The 22962-nt window shown below is 46.6% G+C and overlaps 1 protein-coding gene across 9 annotated transcripts in view; it reads right to left on the minus strand.

Moving 5' to 3' along the window:
• TACC1 (transforming acidic coiled-coil containing protein 1) overlaps positions 1–22962 on the minus strand; it is a gene marked incomplete at its 5' end in the record, with an annotated part of 95430 nt that overhangs the window by 17390 nt on the left and 55078 nt on the right. For 3 of the 9 annotated variants that reach the window (XM_081220807.1, XM_081220810.1, XM_081220803.1), the window contains 5 exons: positions 3677–3729; positions 6643–6850; positions 9015–9075; positions 10326–10361; positions 12806–13898. In XM_081220807.1, coding sequence (XP_081076933.1) covers positions 3677–3729; positions 6643–6850; positions 9015–9075; positions 10326–10361; positions 12806–13898 — 1451 coding nt within the window. The remainder of the gene's footprint in view (positions 1–3676; positions 3730–6642; positions 6851–9014; positions 9076–10325; positions 10362–12805; positions 13899–22962) is intronic. The other 6 variants (XM_081220808.1, XM_081220804.1, XM_081220809.1 and 3 more) reach the window with 4 other exon arrangements.

Raw genomic sequence — 22962 nt, forward strand, 5'->3', positions numbered from 1 at the left:
AGAGCAGTGTCCCCCCTGCCTCTTCTAACGGAGACACACTGGAAAAGCCAAGTGAACTCAACTTTTAAGAAGTTTAAGATTTCTTTGAAAAAATAGCAGATTGACTCCTAAGTGAAAGATGCTGTAGACCAGCAGCTGAAAAGAGAGATGACCACCTTCCGATCTTAGTTACTTGGCCCTGGCCGCCCCCTGGCGCTGGGCAGAGACTGCAACAGGAATGCCCTTCAGAGCAACACCCAGAGTCTTACAGAGGCACAGGCTAGACTAAACAGACTTCTTAGTCAGTGTTTTGAATATTGCAAGTTCTTTATGCAATGCTGATTCAGCATTCTAAGGAAATAGAAATTAATTTACTTCCGCAAGTTCAACTGGAGTTACCGTTCAAAGATGACGACCCAGGACGTGGTCTTTGCAGGGGGCTCTGGAGACAAGGCTTCCCCCATCTTCTCTCTCCCGCTCTCCCCCAGCTTTCCCGCCAATGTCATGCCACCTCACAGCAGCTCAGGGCTCTCTGGCTCAGCCTTGCACGTTACCCTTTCCCCGCATCTTCACAACCACCCTGCCGAGGCAGGGAGGTGGGGCTAACTCTGTGGATGAATAACTGGGGAATGTGCAAGCATAACCGGGGCGTTTCAAGAACGTGGGTAAACCTCCCCAATCTGCAACCAGTGCTTGGGCCCCTCGACACAGCCCTCGACCATCCCTTTGCCATTTTTACACACAGAAAAGACTAGACGACGCTCCCACGTTTCCACGTACCTGGAAAACGTCAGAGGAAACTGGTTTCCCTAAGGGCACGACCAGGCAGTTTGGGGAGCGGAGGGTGGAGTCTCATCCTTTTGTGGGGAAGGACCCCCTCCCACAGATGCGGGGGACACTTCACTACTTGCAGAACGGTGGCCTCAGTGGCTCCTCTAAGTGACTGTGCCATCAGCCACGGTTGGCTGTGCTGGGAATGATTACAAGACCCGGCTCCCGAAAGAGTGATTCTGTCCGGAAACCACCGCCACCGCTGTGTAATGCCCCTGAGAGGGGACCACGCTCCAAGCCCCTGACCCCTGTGTGCATGTCCTCCTTCTGCCTGGCACACACGGCTCCCTCACCGACCCCTACGTCCCTTACTCTGTGTCCTCCAGGGAAACACCGTGGGTCCCAGTCCGACGGTGAGTCACGAAAACGGTTACTAGGACAAGCAACGTGCGTTAAAAAAAATGAAATAGAATAGAAAAAATCAGAGTGAGCCGCATGAAATAGAAGAGAAGAAATCAGAGTGAGCCACATGAAGAGAGGCAGATACTGTTCTGTGCAGTTTGTTTGATAACAATACAAACGCGTGTGTTGAGATGTGTCATACGTACCTACGAGCCAGGATGCAAAATGTATTCTTACTGTGGATCCAGGTTAAGAACGTTTTTGTCACAACTTCACCTAATCCTTCAGCTTAAACTATGCCCTGTGTCCTAAGGGCGCTCAGATCTACTGAAGCCAACCTTGACTTTTCCTGAGCTCACGCTGTGTGCTTCTCACTGCCTACAGGAAATGGGAACCGAGAAGCTGGTCTCACAGATGTCTCAGAGCCACGCGTCTAACACTGAACTTCTGCGATTCTGCTCCTCCTCTGGACTCCTGATGTACCGGCTCCTACGTTCAGCCGTGTTCACTGTGGTTGGTGCTGGCGTACAGGGGCCAGCACACAGTCACGGTCCCAACCCGTGGGGCAGGTGGGGAGAAGAGAAAGTGCCTCCAAGGGGCGGGCCCACAGCAGTGAACGAAAGGCCGTTTGGCTGGGCAAGGGTCTGGCATGGGAAGGAGGCAGGGGCGGTGTAGAAAGCCGCGGAGGCCACAGCAGAGCCTGAGCTCAGCCTAAAGACAAGGGAAGCCAACGAAAGGGTTTCAGCAAAGAGGAACAACTCTGGCTGATGGAAAAGGAGGACAGGATAGCCTCAGGAACAGGGAGATTCATTAGGAAACTGCCACCAGGCTTACAAAGACTGGTGGTGGCCATGGGCTCGACAAAAGTAGACGGATTTACAACAGCTGCTTTCTGGACGTGGAAACCACAGACCCTACGTGTGGGAATACAGAGGACGGGGGAGTCCAACAGGACCCCAGGGTTGTGACTTAGACAACGAGGTGGACAGCAGTGCCACCTGTCGAGACGAGGACCCTCTGGGCTTGGTTATCAGCAACACCGACCACTCAGATGTTCAAGGCGAAAACCTCGATGGCCTTCAGCGACTTTCTCCAACCTCCACCTCAGCCACCACGTACACCCCGGAAGCCACCAAGCAGTGATGGTTCTACCTGCTAAGTCCCAGCCTCCGTCCCATCCTCTGATTTACTACCGATCATGAGGCTCCCTACTTCAACCCCCAGGAGAGTTCTCTGCTGCATTTCCATGAATTCCAAGCCTCCCGGCACGATGTCTAGGGCCCCAGTGGCCTGGTTCTCACCTACCAGATGCACAGTATCCTCCGATCACGTGAGATTATTCGTCCCTACAACTCCTTATAAAGCCCATGTCTTTGCACAGTACAACTCTCCTGCCCAGAACACCCTTCATTGCCTTATCTACCTGGCAAACCCCTTTCTTCCTTTAAAACTTAGTTCAAGTGAGGAACCCAGAAGACCCCACCTTAACCACGTGATCAGTTAATTCCACCAATAATGGGATGCACCGATACCCATGAGGTCACTTCTGATGCACTTGTGCCAAAAATGCGTAAACTGAATTTAATCATGAGGAAACACTCGACGAGCCCAAATTGAAAGATATTCTACAAAACAACTAACCAGCACTCTTGAATCAAAAGAGCCAAGGTCCGGAAGGACACAGACTGAGGAACTGTCACAGATTAAAGGAGACTGAGAACACGGGCACTGAACGCCTTGTGAGGTCCTGCCCTGGATCCTGTGCCAGAGAAAGGACACTAGTGGGGGTAGCTGGTAAGACCTGGATACGGTTTACAGACCAGACAATAATACTGTACCAGCGTTTACTGATTCTGATTACAGAAGAGGTTAAAGTTTGAGCGTGGGTGCGAGTTATAGGAATTCTTTGTACTATTTTTGTAAGCCTAAAAGTTAAAAAGAAAAAAAATTGCTTTTAATTAGCTCAAATCCAGCCTTCCTGACACCTGCCGCGCGGTGGGTCAGCCCTGGTGCCCCCAGTCCTGGGGACACATCGTGGTGTAACATTCACCACAGGGTAACCCTGGTTTCCATTTTGTAGTCTACAACCGGGGCTGCTCAAAAGAAATACAACGTAAGCCATATGTAATTTAAAAATTCTCAGTAGCCACATTTAAAGGGTAAAAAGAAACAGGTGAAATTAATTTTAATAATATAGTTTCGTTAACCCAATAGATCCAAAACATCAACATGTTATCAGTACAAAAAGTTAGAGACATTTTATTTTCCCTTCTTTTCTGTGCTAAGTTGTCAAACGCTGGTTGCACTTTACACTTGGAGGACATCTCAGGACGTCCAGCTACAGGTCCAAGTACTAGTGGTCACCCTCCGAGACACCTCAAGTGAAGGAGCTGTGCTTTATTTTTATCTCATGTCCATCACCAGACACAGACTAGAATTTAATTACTGAGTTAACATGGGCTTCAAAACAAACACTGAACACCCCCCGCGCTCACACCCCTCCCCCACGAGCCTGGGGACTCACAGGCACGGCAGGTCCATCCTTCTCCATCTGCTGGCACGCCTCCTTCTCAGTACCTAAAACACAGAGAGTCATTTTTAGAGTCATCCCAAGAGGTTGTGCCTTTCCTTCCCACTGAACGACTCTGGGAGACCCCAGCGCAGGCCCGGAAGGACATCTATGGGCCCCTGAACAGCATCTCAAGATCTCCGAAGACGGGCTACATTCTGCTGACCACTGCGCTGTCTGTGTTCAGGGTCCAAAACATCCAGAGGAAAGAGGAGCTTACGGTCGGTCAGCCTTAGACGGAAGCACGTCCTCAGGTGGTGAGAACGGCAAGGCTGCCCCCTTGTGTCCATGAAAAGTTTTGCAAGTGAGTTGGACTAACCACGGGGTCATTTCAGAAAGAGGAGAAACTGTTAACGCTGAAAGCTATTTTATTACCAAGTTGGAGTGAATCTGAATTCCAGCCCTGAAGGGTATGTCAGTGGAATTAATGTAGCAGATAAAACAAAACCCTCTAAATTTCAGTGCCTGAACACTAAATTCATCATCCTCCCCACGCCCTTCAAGCTGGTTTCCTCGGCTTCACTCTACCACCAGAGTCCATGCGTACAAAAAACCAACACAATGCTTTTTCTGATCAAAGGAACATGCACTCGTTGAAGAAGATTTTTAAATATGTAAAAGCACATAAAATGCTAAAGCTACAGTCCTCCACCTGCAATCGCAAATTACTACTTTAGTGCACTGTCGAGAGTGAATGATTGAGAACACAAATGTGACCATCACTACTTCGCTTATAAACCTTCAGCGGCTCCTCTATACTGACAAAGCCCCAATTCCTCAGGACGACCCCAGGTTCCCACTTGCCCTGTACTCACGGACAGCTACTGGGCATTTTACCTGTGTGGCAGGTTCCTTCCCATTCCTGTGAGAGACTCCTTGGGGCGCATCTTTGTATTTATCTATCAAGACCCAGGCCGAAGGTGATATCCCAGGACACAGCTCACCCATCCCACCTCCACACCCTCCCACCCCACACGACCAGGGCCCCTGCTCGCTCCCACGATGTGGCTAATCAGTTACGAACAGTGTTAACGGGAGCTGTTCCGTTAGCAGAACCCCAGCTCACGAAGTTTCTGCCAAAGGAATTTCCTCCTAGTGAGGAAGGATATAATTCGACAAACATGGACCATGGACCCGCACTAGGGGAAAATCGAAGATGAATCACTCACAGTCCTTAACCCCAAGAAGTTTATCAAAGGTAACCTTCCATAAAAGATAACCTTCCATAAAAGATAATCTTCCATAACTAATACATGGAACGTATGAAGAAATGTAGTGGGAGCCAAGTGACCTTTGTGAGACAGGCCAGCAAGGATGGGCAGAATCTCTACAGGACAATGGTGAAGGAAGGCATTTCATATACAAGAAATAAGTGTAGGTATGAGAGTCCTAAGGGTAAAGCCTGTGTAATGGGTAAAGGGGCATAAAAGGAAATGGCAGATGGGGTCTTTGGAGAAAACATCAGAGCAGAAAAGAGGCCTGGGAGGAAACGTGGAACAGTGTCTGGAATGTTTATTTTACAGACGGGAAACAGACCTGGGTAGGTGGGGAGATAACTCTCACAAAGCCCAGATTTCCACCTGCTTCTCTGGTTTGATGATAGATCATTATTTTTTAAATTCTAAGTATAAAAGCTCCACAATGAACTATGTTGCTAAAGACCTGAGTTTCCCATAATGTTTAATGAAGTCAGGAACACGGTGCCAAGTGCTTCACGATGAAGGTTAGCCACAGATACAACCTGGGACCTGGAAAACGGCCACGGATTTAGAATGTTCTAAAGAGGAAAACAGCACTAAGCTTCAGCACAGGTTGGTCTAGGCCCTTATGAGAACATGAAGAAGCATCAGTCATTTTCAATCCACCATGTCTGCAAGCAGGAAAATTTACAATAGTTGAGGGTAATGAAAACCATCTCTTCACACGTTAGCCTTGTGGTTAAAAGACCGTGGAGCCAAGACTGCTGGGAACTCGGACCCTTACTAGACAGGAGACCGTGGCCAAGATCCTTAACTTCTGTCTCACTTTCCCTCTCTGATAATGGGGAAAAGAATGCTGCCTAATATAAAACAGATAAAAAACAAGGAGCTACTGTATGGCACAGGGAGCTATATTCAATATCTTGTAATAACCTATAATGGAAAAGAATCTGAAAAAACATATGTAACTGAATCAGGTAGCTGTACGCCTGAAACTAAGACAACACTGTAAATCAACTGTACATCAATTTAAAAAGAAACAAAAAAAAAACCCCAAAAAAAGAACGCTACCTAGTGAGGAGACATGAGTTACTACACGTAAAACACTTAGAACAGTGCCTGCATGTGGAAGCAACTATACCTGTTAGTCGTTATTATTTCTTTCTTTCTTTTTTTTTTTTTGCAGTACACGGGTCTCTCACTGTTGTGGCCTCTCCCGCCGCAGAGCACAGGCTCTGGACGCGCAGGCTCAGTGGCCATGGCTCACGGGCCCAGCCGCTCCGCAGCATGTGGGATCTTCCCAGACCGGGGCACGAACCCGTGTCCCCTGCATCGGCAGGCGGACTCTCAACCACTGCGCCACCAGGGAAGCCCCAGTCGTTATTACTTCTATAAGGGAAACCAGGAGCCCAATAATCCCAACATGGTTCCAGGTCACTACACGTGAAGATGTGGCCAGACTGAAATAATCAGGAAAGAATTCAAGGAGTCTGATACATCAGTGTCTCCGTACATCCTGCCACTCGGATCCATACGTCCCTGGCGCTCCACTGACACCCTTTTGTGTCTCTTCTCCAGGCAAAGAAGCAAAGCACAGACCAGCAGCCTAAACCTATCCATCAAGGGACCCGTTCTCTAATCTCTTTAAAGTGTCTCCTGCCCTGGGTTTCCAGGCATTTCTATGCTTATGTACGTAAGAAAGATGAAGATTTGCTTTCATACCTGCTTCTGAGGATGAAAACGTATGATTTATGGCAGACACGGGAACATTGGAACATTCAAAGTACTCCAGGTCGTCCTCTGGCTCACCTTTCCCCTCGGCCCCAATGGGTTTCTGACCAGATGACGTGGACGCCAGCTTCTCCTCGTCGGTAGCATGGCCATCCCTGTTAGAAATGTCTGAAATCTGGGAGATCACTGCTCCTTCATCCTGGGAAAGGCAACAGATGAGATGCTACCATTTAGGAGGGCAAGCAGTGGGGAAAGCGACATCTCAGGAAGAGCAAAGCAGCTGCCATTCCATATGGATGTTCTCCACGAATCTGGGTACCAACCAAGGAAGAAGCTGCAGCCCCTCAACCATGGAAGGTTGTATTTTCTAGGGCCTACCTTCTGTAATTCACACCTGAGGTTTAAAAAATTAAGCTTTTCTAGCCTAAATTTATAAGCAAGAAGTTTAAGTGGCTGAAGAAAATAGTTTTCATACATTTTGCTCATATAGATAGATCCTAGACTTTTCTGGAAAATTTATGCACCCCACTGTATTTTCAGGTGACATCTAAAAACCTTTCACTATGAGCTTAAGTAGTCAAAAAGGCTATAATATCTGCTACATATTATTTATTTGTTTGCTTGTTTACTTATCTCTCCTTCCAGTTTTATTGAGATAAAACTGGAAGGAGAGATAAGAGTTACAGCATAATGATATGACTTACATACATCATGAAATTATCACAGCAAGTTTGGAGAACATCCATCCTCTCATACAGATACAAAAGAAAAGAAAAAATTTTTATTATATTTTAAATACTGACTTGGCTTATTAATTCAATTTAGTTAGTCTAGTGATTTGATACTTTACCATCTGTATAATATCGAACATGAATAAGCCCTTTAATAGTCAGAAATTTACATCATTCCTTTTCCTCTCTGAATTTGTATTTCCTCCCTATGTCCATCAAGAAATTATCCCAAAGAAATGCATTTGCTTTCAAGTTTTTTAAAGTTCTCCTATTACATTTGTTTAAAAAAAATTTTTAAACCTTTTTTTACAATCATAAGTCTCTAAGTGTTAACATTTTTTCTTCTGGAGACTTATCACTACAATTACAAACGCACAATTTATTCTAAAAGTATTACAATGTTTGGTAACTACAATCAAACACAAAAGTAAAATTTAAAAAAAATGGAAATCGATTGCAATATTTTGTTGCACCAATTTAAAAAAACTTTTACAATGCAGTATGTGTTATTTTTCTGAAGCAAATCAAAGGTAAATTTTTCATAGTTCTTGCTGCCTGCTTTAGCAGCATTTGAAGGTGGATACTTCATACATTTGTAATAGATGAAGAATAAATCAAATTACAAATTTTTTTTTAACCTTAAACCACGTACCAAGTTTTTGGTCCAAATTGTGTAAGATAAGTTAAGCTTAAAATGCAATGACTGTATTTCTGTAATCATGGTTACGCTGGAATAAAGTTTTAAAAAGGAAAAAAAAAGGACTTCATTGCAATCAAATGGGTCCGGGTTTTCTTTTGTTTGCTTGTTTGTGTGTGTGTGTGTGTTTCCCAATTAATTATATAGTCATGGACAAATATTTATTGCTAGAATGAAATAAAGGTCAGCATCAATTTGATTCCTGTTTTCCATTTTTATAATTATAATCAAGAAGCCAGAAGCCTTACTAATACAAATAAATAGGTGAAACAGAAGGAAGTTTGTAATAGAAATGTCTTTCTTTGAACTCCTTTCCAAATTATGTTCCAAAAAATTCTATCATCAATAATTACCTTTTTTTTTTTTTTCCTTTTGGGCCATGTCGTGCTGCCTGGGGGATCTTAATTCCTCGACCAGGGATCGAGCCCGAGTCCCCTGCAGTGGAAGCGTGGAGTCCTAACCACTGGACCACCAGGGAAGTCCAAATAATTATCTTTTTAATTGAGATATAATTGACATATATCACTGTGTCAAAAATTATTTTTAATAATCAGCTGAAAATTCAGGTTCTCCTAACTTGTTAAAAGCAGTAACTGGAAAACCATCTGACTTTAAAAATATATTATCCAGTCACTGGAGTCAATCACTTTCTTATAACTTACACCAGTATTTCAAATCCCCCCTTTGGTGCCCAGAGGTTTCACACCAAGTGGTGATGCACCCTAGTAAGTTTGAGAACGGGTGAGAGGGAACTTTATCAGAAATAAGTGGGAAAAGGGTAGCTGTGAAGTAACGGTTCCCTTTTCTTCAGAGCCCTTTCTCAGATCAGCTTAGGAAGTCAAGGATTTGGGAATTGGTTTCCTTAAAGCTGAGTACTCAGATCCCCACTGGAAAATCTTCATTAATCGCCACCCTGATGGGGAACACAGACTTACCTGAGAACACCCATCCAAAGCAAGAGACTGGGCTTCGTATTTCTTCACCTTACAGCCACTCCTGGGAAAAAAACACACAGAACACCGGGCCGGTTTGGAATCACACTGACAACCTCCAAGCTGTGAGATAGTGCAGACAGCGGTGTGTGCAGACACAAGCCAAAGCGCACAGCCCCACGCGAGTCACACTTCCACGCGTCAGAGACGGGAACAAACACCTTCCCGCCTCTGAATCCTCTCCCGAGAGGCAGGGCAAGCAAAGAACTGTAACTCAGTGACCTCCTCACTTGCTTCTGCGGGAAGCTAAACACCAGCACTAGGGCCCCTACGGCTTGTAACTGCACACCAGCAGCCACCAACAGCTTTTCCGAGAGCAGCCCCAGTACCTGGAGACGGTCGGGTCATCTGATCCGCGCTCACTTGGCTTTGATAGTCACCAGAAAAATTACCACGCCGGACCACATTCTTTAAAAATTCTTTATTGCGCTAAAAGCCACAGAAGTCTGGGAAGACAGCTCCAGACCGGTGTGCTCACAGAGGAGGACTGTGGGCAACAGAAAGGACGAAAATAAAAATGTCTGAGCAAACTGTTACCATTCCTCTTAGGTAGTGAGATGGAAAACGAACGTCACGGCCGGAACTGGGGAAGCTCACACCGCCCGCTTTGTTTAAACTAGCACGCGATTTGTGATCTGAAGACTATCCAGATTCTGTTCTGTTGTAATGAACTTAGAATTTCCAGCACCGCCGCTCTGACCACACCCCACCCCCAACCAAAACTGCAAGTTCTTCTCCTTTTGCGGGGCAAAAACAAAGACCCGCATGGCTACCAGAAGAGGGACCACCACCTCGGTAGTGTCTGCTTGTCTTCCCTAACGCCTGAGTGTCACCCCTGCCACCAAACTCAGGCGGAGCTGACTCGGTAAAATGTATTCCCTGCTCCGAGGCGGCAGCCTTATCCTTTCAAAAAAGTCAGTTGTTCCTGACATGAAACAGCAGAGCAGTTCCTCAAGCTGCTGCGGGGATGAGAGTAGGGCCAAGCCAGCACACAGCATCACAGCGCCGCACGAGGCGTGTGTCAAGCCGGGGACGCAAGCTCTCGCACCTGAGGTGGGAGGGCCCATCTCCAAGCCTTTGGGTACAGATGGCAAGGCTAATAAGCTGGCTCAGGAAGTGGCAAATGAAATGCAAAAGATCATCAGAAGATCCAACTCAGAAAGGGAAGCCAACATGCTATGGAGAGATGGTCCGGGGAGGGTAGGGGAGGAATTGCCAAGGGCCCCACAGAGAGCCAGAAACAGGAGTACTTACAACAGAAAACAGAGAAATTTCACTTGTTCAGTAGTCCTGATGCACCAACAAAAGTAGAGACGGGAAAGAGACAGACAGATGGAGAAAAAAAATCATGTAAGGCCTGGAATATTTATCTCTAGTCTGGCAGACATAAAGGCTGCAAAGTTCTATGAGGTGAGACATGAATTAAAAATGTCATACTCATGGATGTTACCACTGGTGAGTGAACGATTCTCAGTAGTAAGAGAGTGGTAGAAACACTCGGAAATGTCACACGGTCAGATTTATGGACGAAAAGTAAACTTTCAAATATTTGTAAATGTAAAAAAACAGCATTACTGCCGAGTATGTTTACTCTTAAATGTCTAGTCGTCCAGATTAAAGGCTATCAATGCATGAATGAAAATATAATTGAAAATGTATCTGCTTATATCTCCAGTAGGTGTATATTACTGAGAAACTCCAAGTGATTTTACATAATTTATCCTATTTGACCCACAAAAATCCCAATCATAGGATGATGTCTCTATTTTACAGAAGAAGGATCTGAGATGCCAATTTTATCATCTTTTAAGAAGTCACACAAGGGCTTCCTTGGTGGCGCAGTGGTTGAGAGTCTGCCTGCCAATGCAGGGGACACGGGTTCGTGCCCCGGTCGGGGAAGATCCCACATGCCGCGGAGCGGCTGGGCTCGTGGGCCGTGGCCGCTGAGCCTGCGCGTCCGGAGCCTGTGCTCCGCAACGGGAGAGGCCACAACAGTGAGAGGCCCGCGTACCGCAAAAAAAAAAAAAAAAAAACAGAACAGGAGGAAAATGCTAGCAGGTGAGGGTGGTAGGGCTGGGAGAGGGTGCTTCTTGCTACTGAAAACAAGAGGTAGGATAAACTTCCCTCCCTTTGGTCCCACTTTAGTCTCATGTAACATGAATGCACTGGCTACACACCTTCAACAAGCAACTGAAAGGGAGGCTCCCAATGACCCCTTATCAACCCTGATAGGCAGGGCTGCCCATATTTAGGGGACCCCAGGTTAGGAAGAACCCAGGCAAAGACCTGGCCATCGTGTCCCCCGGGCATTGTCTAGACACAGGTAACTAACCTGAACCACAGAAGAGCACCTTGAGGTCACCTGATCAATAATATTTTTCAGCAACCATTTAACTGTGTGTCTATAATCAAAGAACAGATCAAGAACTATTAATGACATTTTATTCCCTTTAGATGTCCTGGGGAATATTCTGGAGCTGCTGAAGAATCCGTTCCTGCAGTGCTCAAGCTTCTTGGTCCTCATACTTTCTGCTCTTTAACCCTTTTTCTCTGGTGTCAATCACCACACCATCTAGTGTTTTTCTTTACGTCACATTAATGCTGAAAAGCATTTCGCCAATACAACTGTGGTGACAATGAGAAACGTGGTACTTCTTCTCACCCTCCCTTTTCATATTTCACCCACCATGTCACTGGCCCTGTTTTTTTTTTTTAATACTTTATTTATTTAATTTGGCCACACCACACGTCTTGTGGGATCTTAGTTCCCTGACCAGGGATCAAACCTGGGCCACAGCAGTGAAAGCGTGAAAGCGCCAAGTCCTAACCACTGGACCGCCAGGGAATTCCCCATTGGCCCTTCTTTATATCTAATTCTTAGTAAAACGTCACAGGGTCATAAAGATACCAATAGATTGTCATCGACTCAAGTTTTGTGATAAGGTCACCCTGTATCAAGTTTAAACTGAAATGTGACGTGGAATTATGGCCTGGGGGTGACCACTCCGAGAGAACTCCAAGGACCTTGCAAAAGTGGCTCCAGATTTCCCGGGAGAAGGGGGGTTGGTGGGGAGAGGGATCTCACACAACGAAGACTAACAGCCTAATTTAGTGAGATTTAGGCAATTGTTTAAAATAGTCTTGATTCTTTTTGGAAACTCACCTCCTTTCTGAAAGAGCCAGAAGCTTTACCAGGAGACATAAGAATTCTAACTTTTAGTGGTAGGTTTGTTTCCAACAAAAATCACAGCTTTCTGTTCAAGTGAAGAGACTTCTGTAAGACCCTTTCCTGATACTACACAGTTTACCTGCAGCCCTGGGATTCTTGTTTCATCCATAGAGAAGCTGAAGAACGTGGCTAGCACTGACACCTGAATTCTGTATATAAAACGATTCCCGACAGCTCAGATAGGACTTCTGAAAACCATCAAAGCTCTACCTGCCTAGCCCATGACATACTTTTTTTTTTTTTTAATAGGAAAAAAGTACCCAAGGTGGGGGGAAAAAGAACTCAGCTGAATAAACTGAGGATTCAGAAGCAAGGCAGACATCTAAAACGGAAACCTCAGGTATCTCTGATTCCACACCAGAGTTAGGCAAAACAGTTGAAGACTGCAGTCTGAGGATACAAGCTTTGCGTCTGCCCCGGGGCACCTTCACCCAAACCAAAAGCAGTGGCCGCCAAACTTCACAGAGAGGACACAGAACACAAGGCCCACGCCCGTCTCACTCACGTTATCAAACGCGACTTTGCCTTCTTGGGTGATTCTAAGATTTCACTAATATGACTACCGGCGGGAGAACCAAAGTCACTGCTCGTTAAAGTCATAGCGGGTTTAAAGGGATCCGTGGATTCGTCAAAGTGATCTGGGTCAAAGCGGTAGGAGCCCTGAGCCGAGAGCAGGGGCGAGCGCTGCAGCGGGGAGTGGCCCCCAAAGGGCCCGAAGTCGGGGCTCTCCCCGGGACACGGGCGGGGACCCGGCTCTGAGGACGCCCCTGCCCCCGGGGCGCCTGCTGGCTCCCCGGCGCCGTCTTTCTGAACCTTGGGCATCACCCTGCTGCCCGGTTTCCGGCCAGGTTTCCTCGGGAGGGCTTTCCTGGACTCCACAGTCTCCACGTCTTCCGTGAAGTCAAACTCCAGTTTCAGAGGGGAGCTCCTCACCGCCTCCGGCAGCTCAGCCCCTGAGTCGCCGGTGTCACCGCCGGGGGCACACGGTGTCTCCCTCACCTCGGGGGGACACTTCTGGCTCCTGTCACCTCCTAGCAGGGCAGGGGTGGCAGCGTTCCCAGCCGCTCCGTCGGGACCGGACTGGCGGTCCGCCCGGGGAAGACGCGCGCCCTCCGGGGCCGGGTGGGTTTCGGAGACCCCGCCGCCTGCCGCCTTCTTCCTCGGGGGGACGGGCCTGGGCTTCCGCAGCCTGCTTCTGCTGGCCCCGGGCTCCGGACACGGGCTCCCCGCCTCCGGGTCGGCTTCCGTCGAGGCCTCCAGCGTGGCCCCCATGGAGCCCTCGGTCATTGCCTGGTCCTGGGCGGCGCCCGGCGCGCGGGGGCAGGGCCCGGCCTGGCCTAGGGCCGCGGCCGCGCAGCCATGAGCCGCTGCTGGGCCAGGCGGCCCCCGGGGCGCCGTGGAATTCTTGGTTTCTACGGAAAACGGCCTCACGACAGAGATTTTGCTCACATCGTGTTCGGGTTCTTCTCTGAAACCCCTGACTGAGTAAGACTCGGTAGCGTGCTGAGCTGCCTCGTTTTCTGAGGGTCTAGAACCAGCCTCAGGCGACCATTTTTCAACCACTTCTGCTACCAGCTGTTCGTCCACTTCTTGTGAGTCTAAAACAAAACACAAAAGCCGTCTGTTAACAAATTACCTTTTCAGCATTGGTGAATATTCTCCACTAGCTGAAGCCACACAAACGGCAAGCTCTGCCCTCTTTGCTTTTACGAAGCATCCCTAAGGTTCCGCAGCGACGGCGGCGTGGCCTGAAGGCGGACGGCTGGTACTACACTCTAAAGCGAATCTTCCCAGCCCAAACGGTGTGTGGGTACTGTCCAAGTCACACAAATAATAATTATACCAAAGAGAGCTATTTAGGAAATGGCTAAATAGATCATGGCAGACAACTCAGGTACAGGGATCTCACCTGGCACGGACACGGTTCCCAGGCACTGCCTGAGAGTTTCAGGGTCCGGATTTTATGCAGTAAGCGGGTTTTAATCTCTGGATGTTAAGTATTCCCTCTTCCCCAGAATAGAGTTTAAATAACTGGACTGTTTTAAAATTAAATAGGGCTTCCGTGGTGGCGCAGTGGTTGAGAGTCCGCCTGCTGATGCAGGGGACATGGGTTCGTGCCCCGGTCTGGGAAGATCCCACATGCCGCGGAGCGGCTGGGCCCGTGAGCCATGGCCGCTGAGCCTGAGCATCTGGAGCCTGTGCTCCGCAACGGGAGAGGCCACAACAGTGAGAGGCCTGCGTACCACCAAAAAAAAAATAAAATTAAATTAAATGAAAAAGTCATCATGGCCTGCTCAGAATAACTTCTCTGTACACTTAAAAACGGAAAAAGCCAAATAAAAAAACTAATTAGAAAAAGCAGAGATAGCCAAGTGGCTTTATGAACAAACAGCCCTTATTTTACTAAAACACAAATCATAAAACAATAAAGTTACTTCTTCTTTAGAAGCTTCGTCTCTAAGCTGGCCAGGAATCTTCTCAAATCATTTGTGAAAATGAAAGATCCTTTTTAATTGGGGTTTTATAAGGAGAAACTGCAATCAGGAAGGTATAAATGAAGGTATTTCTTTAAAGCACAAACTAAGATAGTGCTTTCCCGACTTACATATCTGAAATGATAATAGAGTAGCAGCAAAAACTGAGTAAACTGGTTATTATCAGAGTATCTCATGATTTAAGGGAAACTCAGAGATGACCAACTAATCCTACTTCCTGACGGTAATCCCAATCCTAATCCAGGATCAAAGAACTGAGCATCACTGGGAGAGTTTTTTTAAAGCACTCACACATCTTTTTACACGATTCCTTTATGGCTGGAATTGGGCAGTGGTTTACAAACTATTCTGCACAGATGCTTCAGATATTCTAACCAATGTCCAATATGTCTTGTTCTTAAAGATATATTTAACTATTATTAATACTGTAATTTTTTTAAAAAGCTCTCAATGCATGATACCTGGGATTTAACATACTTCAAAAGGATATTTTTTAAAAAGAGAAAGCAAATGTGGCAGAATCTTGATAACTGTTGAATCCAGGGATGGGAATATAGGAGTTTCCATTGTACTATTTTCTCTATCGTGTACTCTTGAAACCTTTCAAAATAAAAAAATTTAAAACAACTGCATTTCACACAGGATTTTAACAAGAACGTTTTAAAGTGTACTGACAAATTCACTTGTGTGTGTACAGACTCTATTCTCTCTCCACGTATTTGAGCTGTGATGCAGGTGTTACTGACTGTTTCTCTGTGCTGATGGTGGGCGGGAGGGTAGACAAGCAACAGTAAAAGTACAGCATCAAAACCCCAGGGCTGCAAAACTCTACATGCAACAGGCTCAGTTAGAAGCCAGGCTGGGTCTGGGCACACCTGCTCACACCCTGGCATCAGTCGGTTGAATACAATCCAATCTTAATTATACCAAAGTATAGACAGCTGCCGCTTGCTTTACGTGAGCCATAGAGGGCACTGAAGCAGGGGTGGATCGAAATCAGATTTACGTTCTCAACAGCTCTCTCCAGTTGAAATGTGGAAGGAGGTCAAAATGGAACAAACAGAACCACTAGCATGTTATTCTGGGGCTTCGACTAGGGCGGTGCTAATGGACAGGAAGAGAAGTGCACAGTAACTGAGAAAATGAGGTGAAATTCGATAAGGCTTGGTGATAGGCTGGATGTAGGACTGAAGGAGAAGGAGGCATCAAAGATGACTCGTACGTTTTCAGCTCGTGGAATGAGAGGATGGTATTACTGTTCAATGAGATTCAGGGGTACCAGCCGAAGAGCTTGGGGCTGCCGGGCTGGGGCGGGGAGGTTGGCCCTGGACAACTGGGAGCTGTCTGGGACCCTGAAGCAGAGATGCTGAGTAGGAAGTAAGTCGCGCAGACAGGGCTGGGCTGCAACTAGTACTTGACCTAACTGAAGCCACGATGTACGTGAGACTGACTACCTTCGAAGTCACACTGGATACTACTTAACTGTAAGGTATCTCCCTCCTACATGGCGTCTTTGAGCCTTAGCATATTTTATTCTAAAATTTTAAATAGAGGTTGATTATCTTTTTTTTCTAAAAAGAAGTTACCTAAAAAGGATTCATTTAAAATGAAAGTTGAAGTTTAACCATCTTTGTAAATTAAGAGTATTATTAATCACCACATCATAGTTACATAGGAAAGCGCCCAAACATTTTAGAGATGCACACTGAAATATCTGTGACATGATACCTGGAACTTGTTTTAAAAATATTAAAGCAGCAAAACAAAAGAAAAAGAAGGTCATGGTGGGGACAAACCTGGGCAAATAGGGACAATGATTTAACCGGGGCACTGGGCACACACAGGTTCTACCGTAGGACATTGGAAGCTGATGGCAATCAAAGAAAATCTGTCTTTGGTTACATAATTGCTCTCCCAACCTCTCCCTGCCATTGACTTCTAAACATTTACTGCCCGTCCCCCACGTGGGAGCCCTGGGCACTGATACCCGAGTCCCCTGTGTTCTTCCCAGAGGCTTGTGATAAGTTAAGGGGAAAGGGTGAGGCGAGGACAGTGTGTCCAGCCAGCGGGCCCGTTCCCTCTTGGGACTTTTGTCTCCGCTTCCTGATTCCTTCACCAACAATCCCGCACCTCCCAGAGACCGAGGGGAGACCTACGGAGTCGCCCTTCGCTTACTCTCTCCTAGCTTTCAATTTCTGCCCTCATCACCTCCACTAGAAAAGGGCACCTTCCTCCACCTCCACCCATTCCTCTAGACCCTCCCCCTTTCCCCATCTCCACCGGCTGCAGAGGAGCGAGGGATGGAAAAGGAGCCCGCCGGGCAACCTGGGGACACCTGCAGCTCCGCTGTACCCTAAAGCGTGCCACCCAGCAAGTGGCAGGGGGAAGGAGAACGAGCACCCCTCACCTGAATTCGGCCCCCAGCCTGAGCAGAAGACCCCCGCCCAGGCATTTCTTGGCCAGCTCTGGCCAGGTACCGGGTCAGTAAACCTGCCCAGTCCTATGCCCATCCCTGCAGGCCCTACCCTGGTCTAGCATCTTCAGTCACCAGGAGAAAGCACTGACGGGCAGGAGTGGGGGGAGGGCTTCTCATTGACTTAAACCAGTTTGGGGGAATTCCCTGGCGGTCCAGTGGTTAGGGCTTGGCGCTTTCACTGCTGTGGCCTGGGTTCGATCCCTGGTGGGGGAACTAAGATCCCGCAAGCCACGTGGCGTAGCCAAAAAATAAAAATAAAAAAAACAAAATAAAAATAAACCAGTCTGGGGAGTTTGTGAAAATGTAAAACAAGGAAAAAACCAAACTCCTCACCTAACTGGAAAAGGTACCTCTGAGTAAGATTTTATTTGCATTTACACTCTCCATCAGCAAGTGTGCCAATACCAGGACACCCCACATACCCAGGGCTGCCCTACAACAGAAGCTGAAGGCAAGCATGGCACCACAGGTAACTTTCAGTAAGAAGTAAAATACCCAAAATGTCTGCCAGCTCTGGTTAGGAGGTCTAACCTCAGTCCTCTTCTGAGAGCGCTGTTATGTAACTAACCTCCCTCTAAGTCATCCTTCCCCTTTTACACAAATCCTGCATTCCATCAAAACCTTCCTCCAGGGCGCTGATTAGCTCTCCCTGGATTGAGTCTACTGAGTTTGGATGATTCTGACCAGCACAGCACTGCCTGGCGGCTTGGTGAACACAGACAGAGAGGTGATTAGCAGATTAATTCAAAGCAAACACAGAGGAAATCCAAAAATAGACCAACATTTCCACTTCTGCCACGTCTGTTGCTGTTAATGAAACTCTGCCTTTCAACGAGCAGCCTCTGCTAGATCTAAAACGTTGTGTGACGCACGCATGGGTGCTCTAACAAAGATACCTTATATGCTTTTTTTAGACTATTCTGTAAAAATAGATTTTTCCTCCTTCTTTATAATATTTGTAAAAGAAAAGGCACAGAATGCCAAAATTCTAAAGACTGAGGTAACAGCTTGACCTTCTGCTTTGTACTCTGGTATGCTGAAAATATACTGGGTTAAAATGCAAGTGTATGAAAAACCTTGAAAACCTTAGCAGAAGGGAAATGCCATGAACACAAAATATTTCTGAAACTCAGAAATGTATTCAGCTCACATATACTGAGAACCTGCTCAGCTGGCTGTTTCCACGTGGATAACCTCATTTAAGAGGAGATAAAACAGCAACCACTTGGAAAACATGGTACATTAACACTGCAGATTTGGCATTTTTCTCAAATATGCTTGACATTTCCCCCCCTCAGATTTTAACTTTTTGGCGAAACGCTGTCTGCAAGCTCCTTTTAGACTTGCCCATCACTTCCTCTCCTTCAGCTACAAGAGGCTTCTTTCATGGGTTTTAAAATACTGGACATGTGGGACTTCCCTGGTGGCACAGTGGTTGAGAGTCCGCCTGCCGATGCAGGGGACATGGGTTCGTGCCCTGGTCCGGGAAGATCCCACATGCCGCAGAGCGGCTGGGCCCGTGAGCCATGGCCGCTGAGCCTGCGCGTCTGGAGCCTGTGCTCCGCAACGGGAGAGGCCATAACAGTGAGAGGCCCGCGTACCGCAAAAAGAGAAAAAAGAAAATGGCCAAAACACATTTGAAACAGACTCGCTTTCACACAATTAATAAACCAGATACTGTTTTTAACCCATCAGATTTGTAAAATTAAAACACTTATGATGCTCAGTTAACAGCGGCCAGGCAAGGGGGCCAGTTGGCCCTCTCACACGTGTGGGAAAGCGTATGGGGGAATCCTTCAGGAAGTGCTTATCTCATGATTTCCTCGGCTAGGCGTTTATTTTAATTACGCTCTCAAAGAGGGCCAAGCACACATATGTACGAGGGTGAGGATGTTCCCACACACTTTGGGGGCTGTTATAGAGCACCACAGGGGACTGACCGATCATTTAATGTGCGACATTGACACGGGAATACTATTGATATCACGCAGACTTGTATGTGCTGAAATGGGAGGGTTTCCAAGACACGTCAGGTGGAAAGAGCAGGGGGGAGAAGCGTGCGCAAGGTATGAGACCTTCTTCAGTTTAGACGTATAAAGACACAAACCTTACGATGGAAGGGGAAATTACCGCCGACCGACTGCCTGGGGAGAAAGTGGAAAGAAGCTTTCTGTACCGTTAGAGTTTTCTAACAAGAAAAGGGGAAAGCAGGGTGGTGGGCACACATACAGTGGAAGGATGGGCCCTCTTCATTCTCTTCAAACTTTTTTAAAAAAAGAATAAATACATAACCTGAATCAGGTTTTTAGACCTAATGTCCGGTTTGCAGGAAATGAGGGAATAGATAAATCCAAAAGACGGGACAAGCATACAGAAAATGGCCCTCTTGTCAAACAAAATGCAGTAGGAAAAAAAAAATGGTGTGGGGATGGAGGGAATCGATTAATACATTAAAACAGACCAAAAAGACATAATTCTACCAAATGCAATATGTGATTTTGCTTGGATCCAATGTTAAAGACATTCTGAGGAGAACTGGGGAAGCCTGATTAAACACGGCCTGGGTTAGATAACATTAATTAGGTTAATTTTATTAGTTATGATTATGGTCTTATGGTTAACAGGAAAAATGTCCTTATGTTTTAGAGATGCACACTTAAATATTTAGGGAACACGTCTCATAAATACTTCAAAAAAAAGAAGCAAACATGCCAAAATGTTGATTGCTATAATTGGGTAATATGCATATGGAGATTCATTATACTCTTCTATTACTGTATGCCTAGATTTTTCATAAGAATAAAAAAACAATATCTAGAAAAAACTCTGGAACGATGTACATGAATTTTTTTTAAATACCTCATCCCTTGAATTGGGACTATGTCTGTTTTCTTTTTCTTTTTCTCTTATTTGCTTATCTAGATTTTCTACTTTGTGTCTACAATGAATATTATTTCGATGATTTTCCAAAGCTATGTACAACGACACCCATTTCTAGAAAGTTCAAGACAAGTTCCCTTTCTTCCCAGGCACCCTTTCGCCTCCCGCCCCCAAGCACAACGCAGAGGAACAGAAGCCCCAATCCCCTTTGATCCCACCCAAGCCAGTACCTTGATACACTTGACCACTTTCCAAACTTGGTTTCAGAAAATGACCTACAGACATAGCCTGTCAAAGAAGGGTAAGAGGTAACTTAACACAATGCTGGTGCACGACGCAACCAGACAGAACATTTCTCCAAGAAGCGAAGCAGAAAGCGTAATCAAAGTCTGGCTGCATCAGCAAGTGTAAAATTGGCAAGCAAACGGCAGATGGTTTAAGACAGAAATGGAACAACACAGGCTGTAGGAAAAGAGCATGAGGTATGCTGGCTGTGCAGTGGTGGAGGATGCAGGAGTGCCTGACAGAAAGATGGAAAGACAGATATTCCTGTGGTGGAAACGGATGCATCTAGTGCAGTGATTTGAAAATGCCCCTGAATCAAATCACTTAGGGAGCTCTGAAACAAATAGATCCTTGGGTGTTAGCCCAGAGCCCCCTCATTTAGTTGGTCCGGTGAGGGGCCCAGGCACTTTTAAAAAGATGATTCTAGGGCTTCCTTGGTGGCGCAGTGGTTGAGAGTCCGCCTGCCGATGCAGGGGTCACGGGTTCGTGCCCCGGTCCGGGAAGATCCCACATGCCGCGGAGCGGCTGGGCCCGTGAGCCATGGCCGCTGAGCCTGCGCGTCCGGAGTCTGTGCTCCGCAACGGGAGAGGCCACAACAGTGAGAGGCCCGCGTACCGCAAAAAAAAAAAAAAAAGATGATTCTAACATGCAGAGTGGGACTGAGGGCTGTGCTTGTCCAATGGAACTTTCTATCAGGATGAGAAAGTCCTATCATCTGAGCTGTGTGATAAGACAGCCACCTGTTCTTTGTGGCTATTGAGAACTTGCAATGTGACAGTGTGACGGAGGAACTGAACGTTCAATTTCATTCGATTTTGGTTAAGCAGGCATGGGTGGCGACAGGCTACCTTACTGGACAAAGCAGGTTTCTAGGGGGTGCCATGAAACACCTGAATCACACAACTCCACGGCCGTATGTACTTAACCATTTCCCCCTGGAGAGAAGTCTCAGTGTCGTTAAGCCTTCTGGTGTCCTGAGAACAGCAACTTCAAAAATGAAGCGAATGCAAACAGCAAACTTGGGACAGCTCGGAGCAGGCGCGTGGGCACCTGCACTCACCTCTGCTGCTTCGTGTTTCTCCTTCACACTTAGCAGCACCCCTCCCCCACCTTCCAGCCTAAAAGGTCCATTCACTGGTTAAACTAATGACAGAAGCACTGAAGTCACGCTACATGTCACATAATTTTTGAGGGTTTTCAAATTTCTTTGTCATTATAATTATTGCTGGGTGAAGATTTTCACGTACGTATCTTCATACTAGAAGATGTGATACAATAAAAATGGCCTTTGTCCAAGGTTCCTGGCACAGAGCTCCTAAAACCCCCAGAATTTTCCTGGGTGACACGAGTGTCCTGTTATTGATAACAAGCCCCTTTTGATCACACCTGCGTTTAATGAGGTGTCTCAGGGTGCGGGTCCCAGATAGCGTCCAGATGGGGCTGGTCACCAGAAAGACCCAACTCGTGGTTAGAGGGTGGGAACGTTCAGGGGCTGGAGATCAGTCGGGTTATAAAAAGTCTTCAACAGTGAGATTCACGGGGCTCCCAGGTTGGTGAACCCACAGAGGTGCTGGAGGGGTGACAGGCCTGGACAGGACGTACCCGGCCCCCTGCATCTCTTCCGTTCGGCTGTTCCTGAGTTGCATCCTTTACAATAAAGCAGTAAACGTATTTTCCTGAGTTCTGTGAGTCACTGTAGTAGAGAAGCTGAGAGGGGTTGTGGGATCCCCCAAATCTGTAGCCAAGTTGGACAGAAGTGTGGGACCTGGGATGCACCTGGCACCTCAGGTGAGGGCAGCCTTGAGGGACTGAGCCCTTAAATCTCTGGAGTCTGACGCTAACTCTGGGTAGTTCCTGTCAGACTAGGACTGAACTGGAGGACACTCAGTTGTTGTATCAACCAGGCACAGAATTGGTATTTGAAAAGACACCACATATTTGGTGTCAAAAAAAACCCCAAATCCTCTCAACTGCAAGTGCTATTTACATTTAGTCACATTTTCATGTATCCTAATAAGCTACAGGTTGACCACGGACAGTAGATAAATACAGTCTTATCTAGTAGCAAGATAAAGTTTCTGCCTCCACGTGATGGAAAAAGCAGCTTGATTCACAATTATCCAAGGCTGATGATCTTCACAAGGGCAACGAGGCAAATTCGCACAAAACCAGATGCTGCAAGATGTCCAGCAGGGGTACCCATCCCTGCATCCTCCAGAAAAAAAACAGAGAAAAAGTTTCCCCACAGTACTGTTTAACTTCCTGGTTACTAGCTGTCTGACTCCAGTTCAATGATTAAAATAAAAACAACATATTGTGGTACCATGTTAAAAATTGTGTTTGAAGTAGTTACTGACACAGAAAGATGTTGGCTATATATTATTAGAGAAACCAATTTCTAGAAAACACTGGGACCCAGAGCCTTGACCTCACTTCCAGAATAGCTTACCCAGAGACTGTTTATTGTGCAATGATTTTCATGCAATAAACCTTAGACAAGCATTACATTATCCCCCAGTGTTACAG

Source organism: Mesoplodon bidens (assembly GCF_964165515.1).
Source record: "Mesoplodon bidens genome assembly, chromosome: 20".
NCBI lineage: Eukaryota > Metazoa > Chordata > Mammalia > Artiodactyla > Ziphiidae > Mesoplodon > Mesoplodon bidens.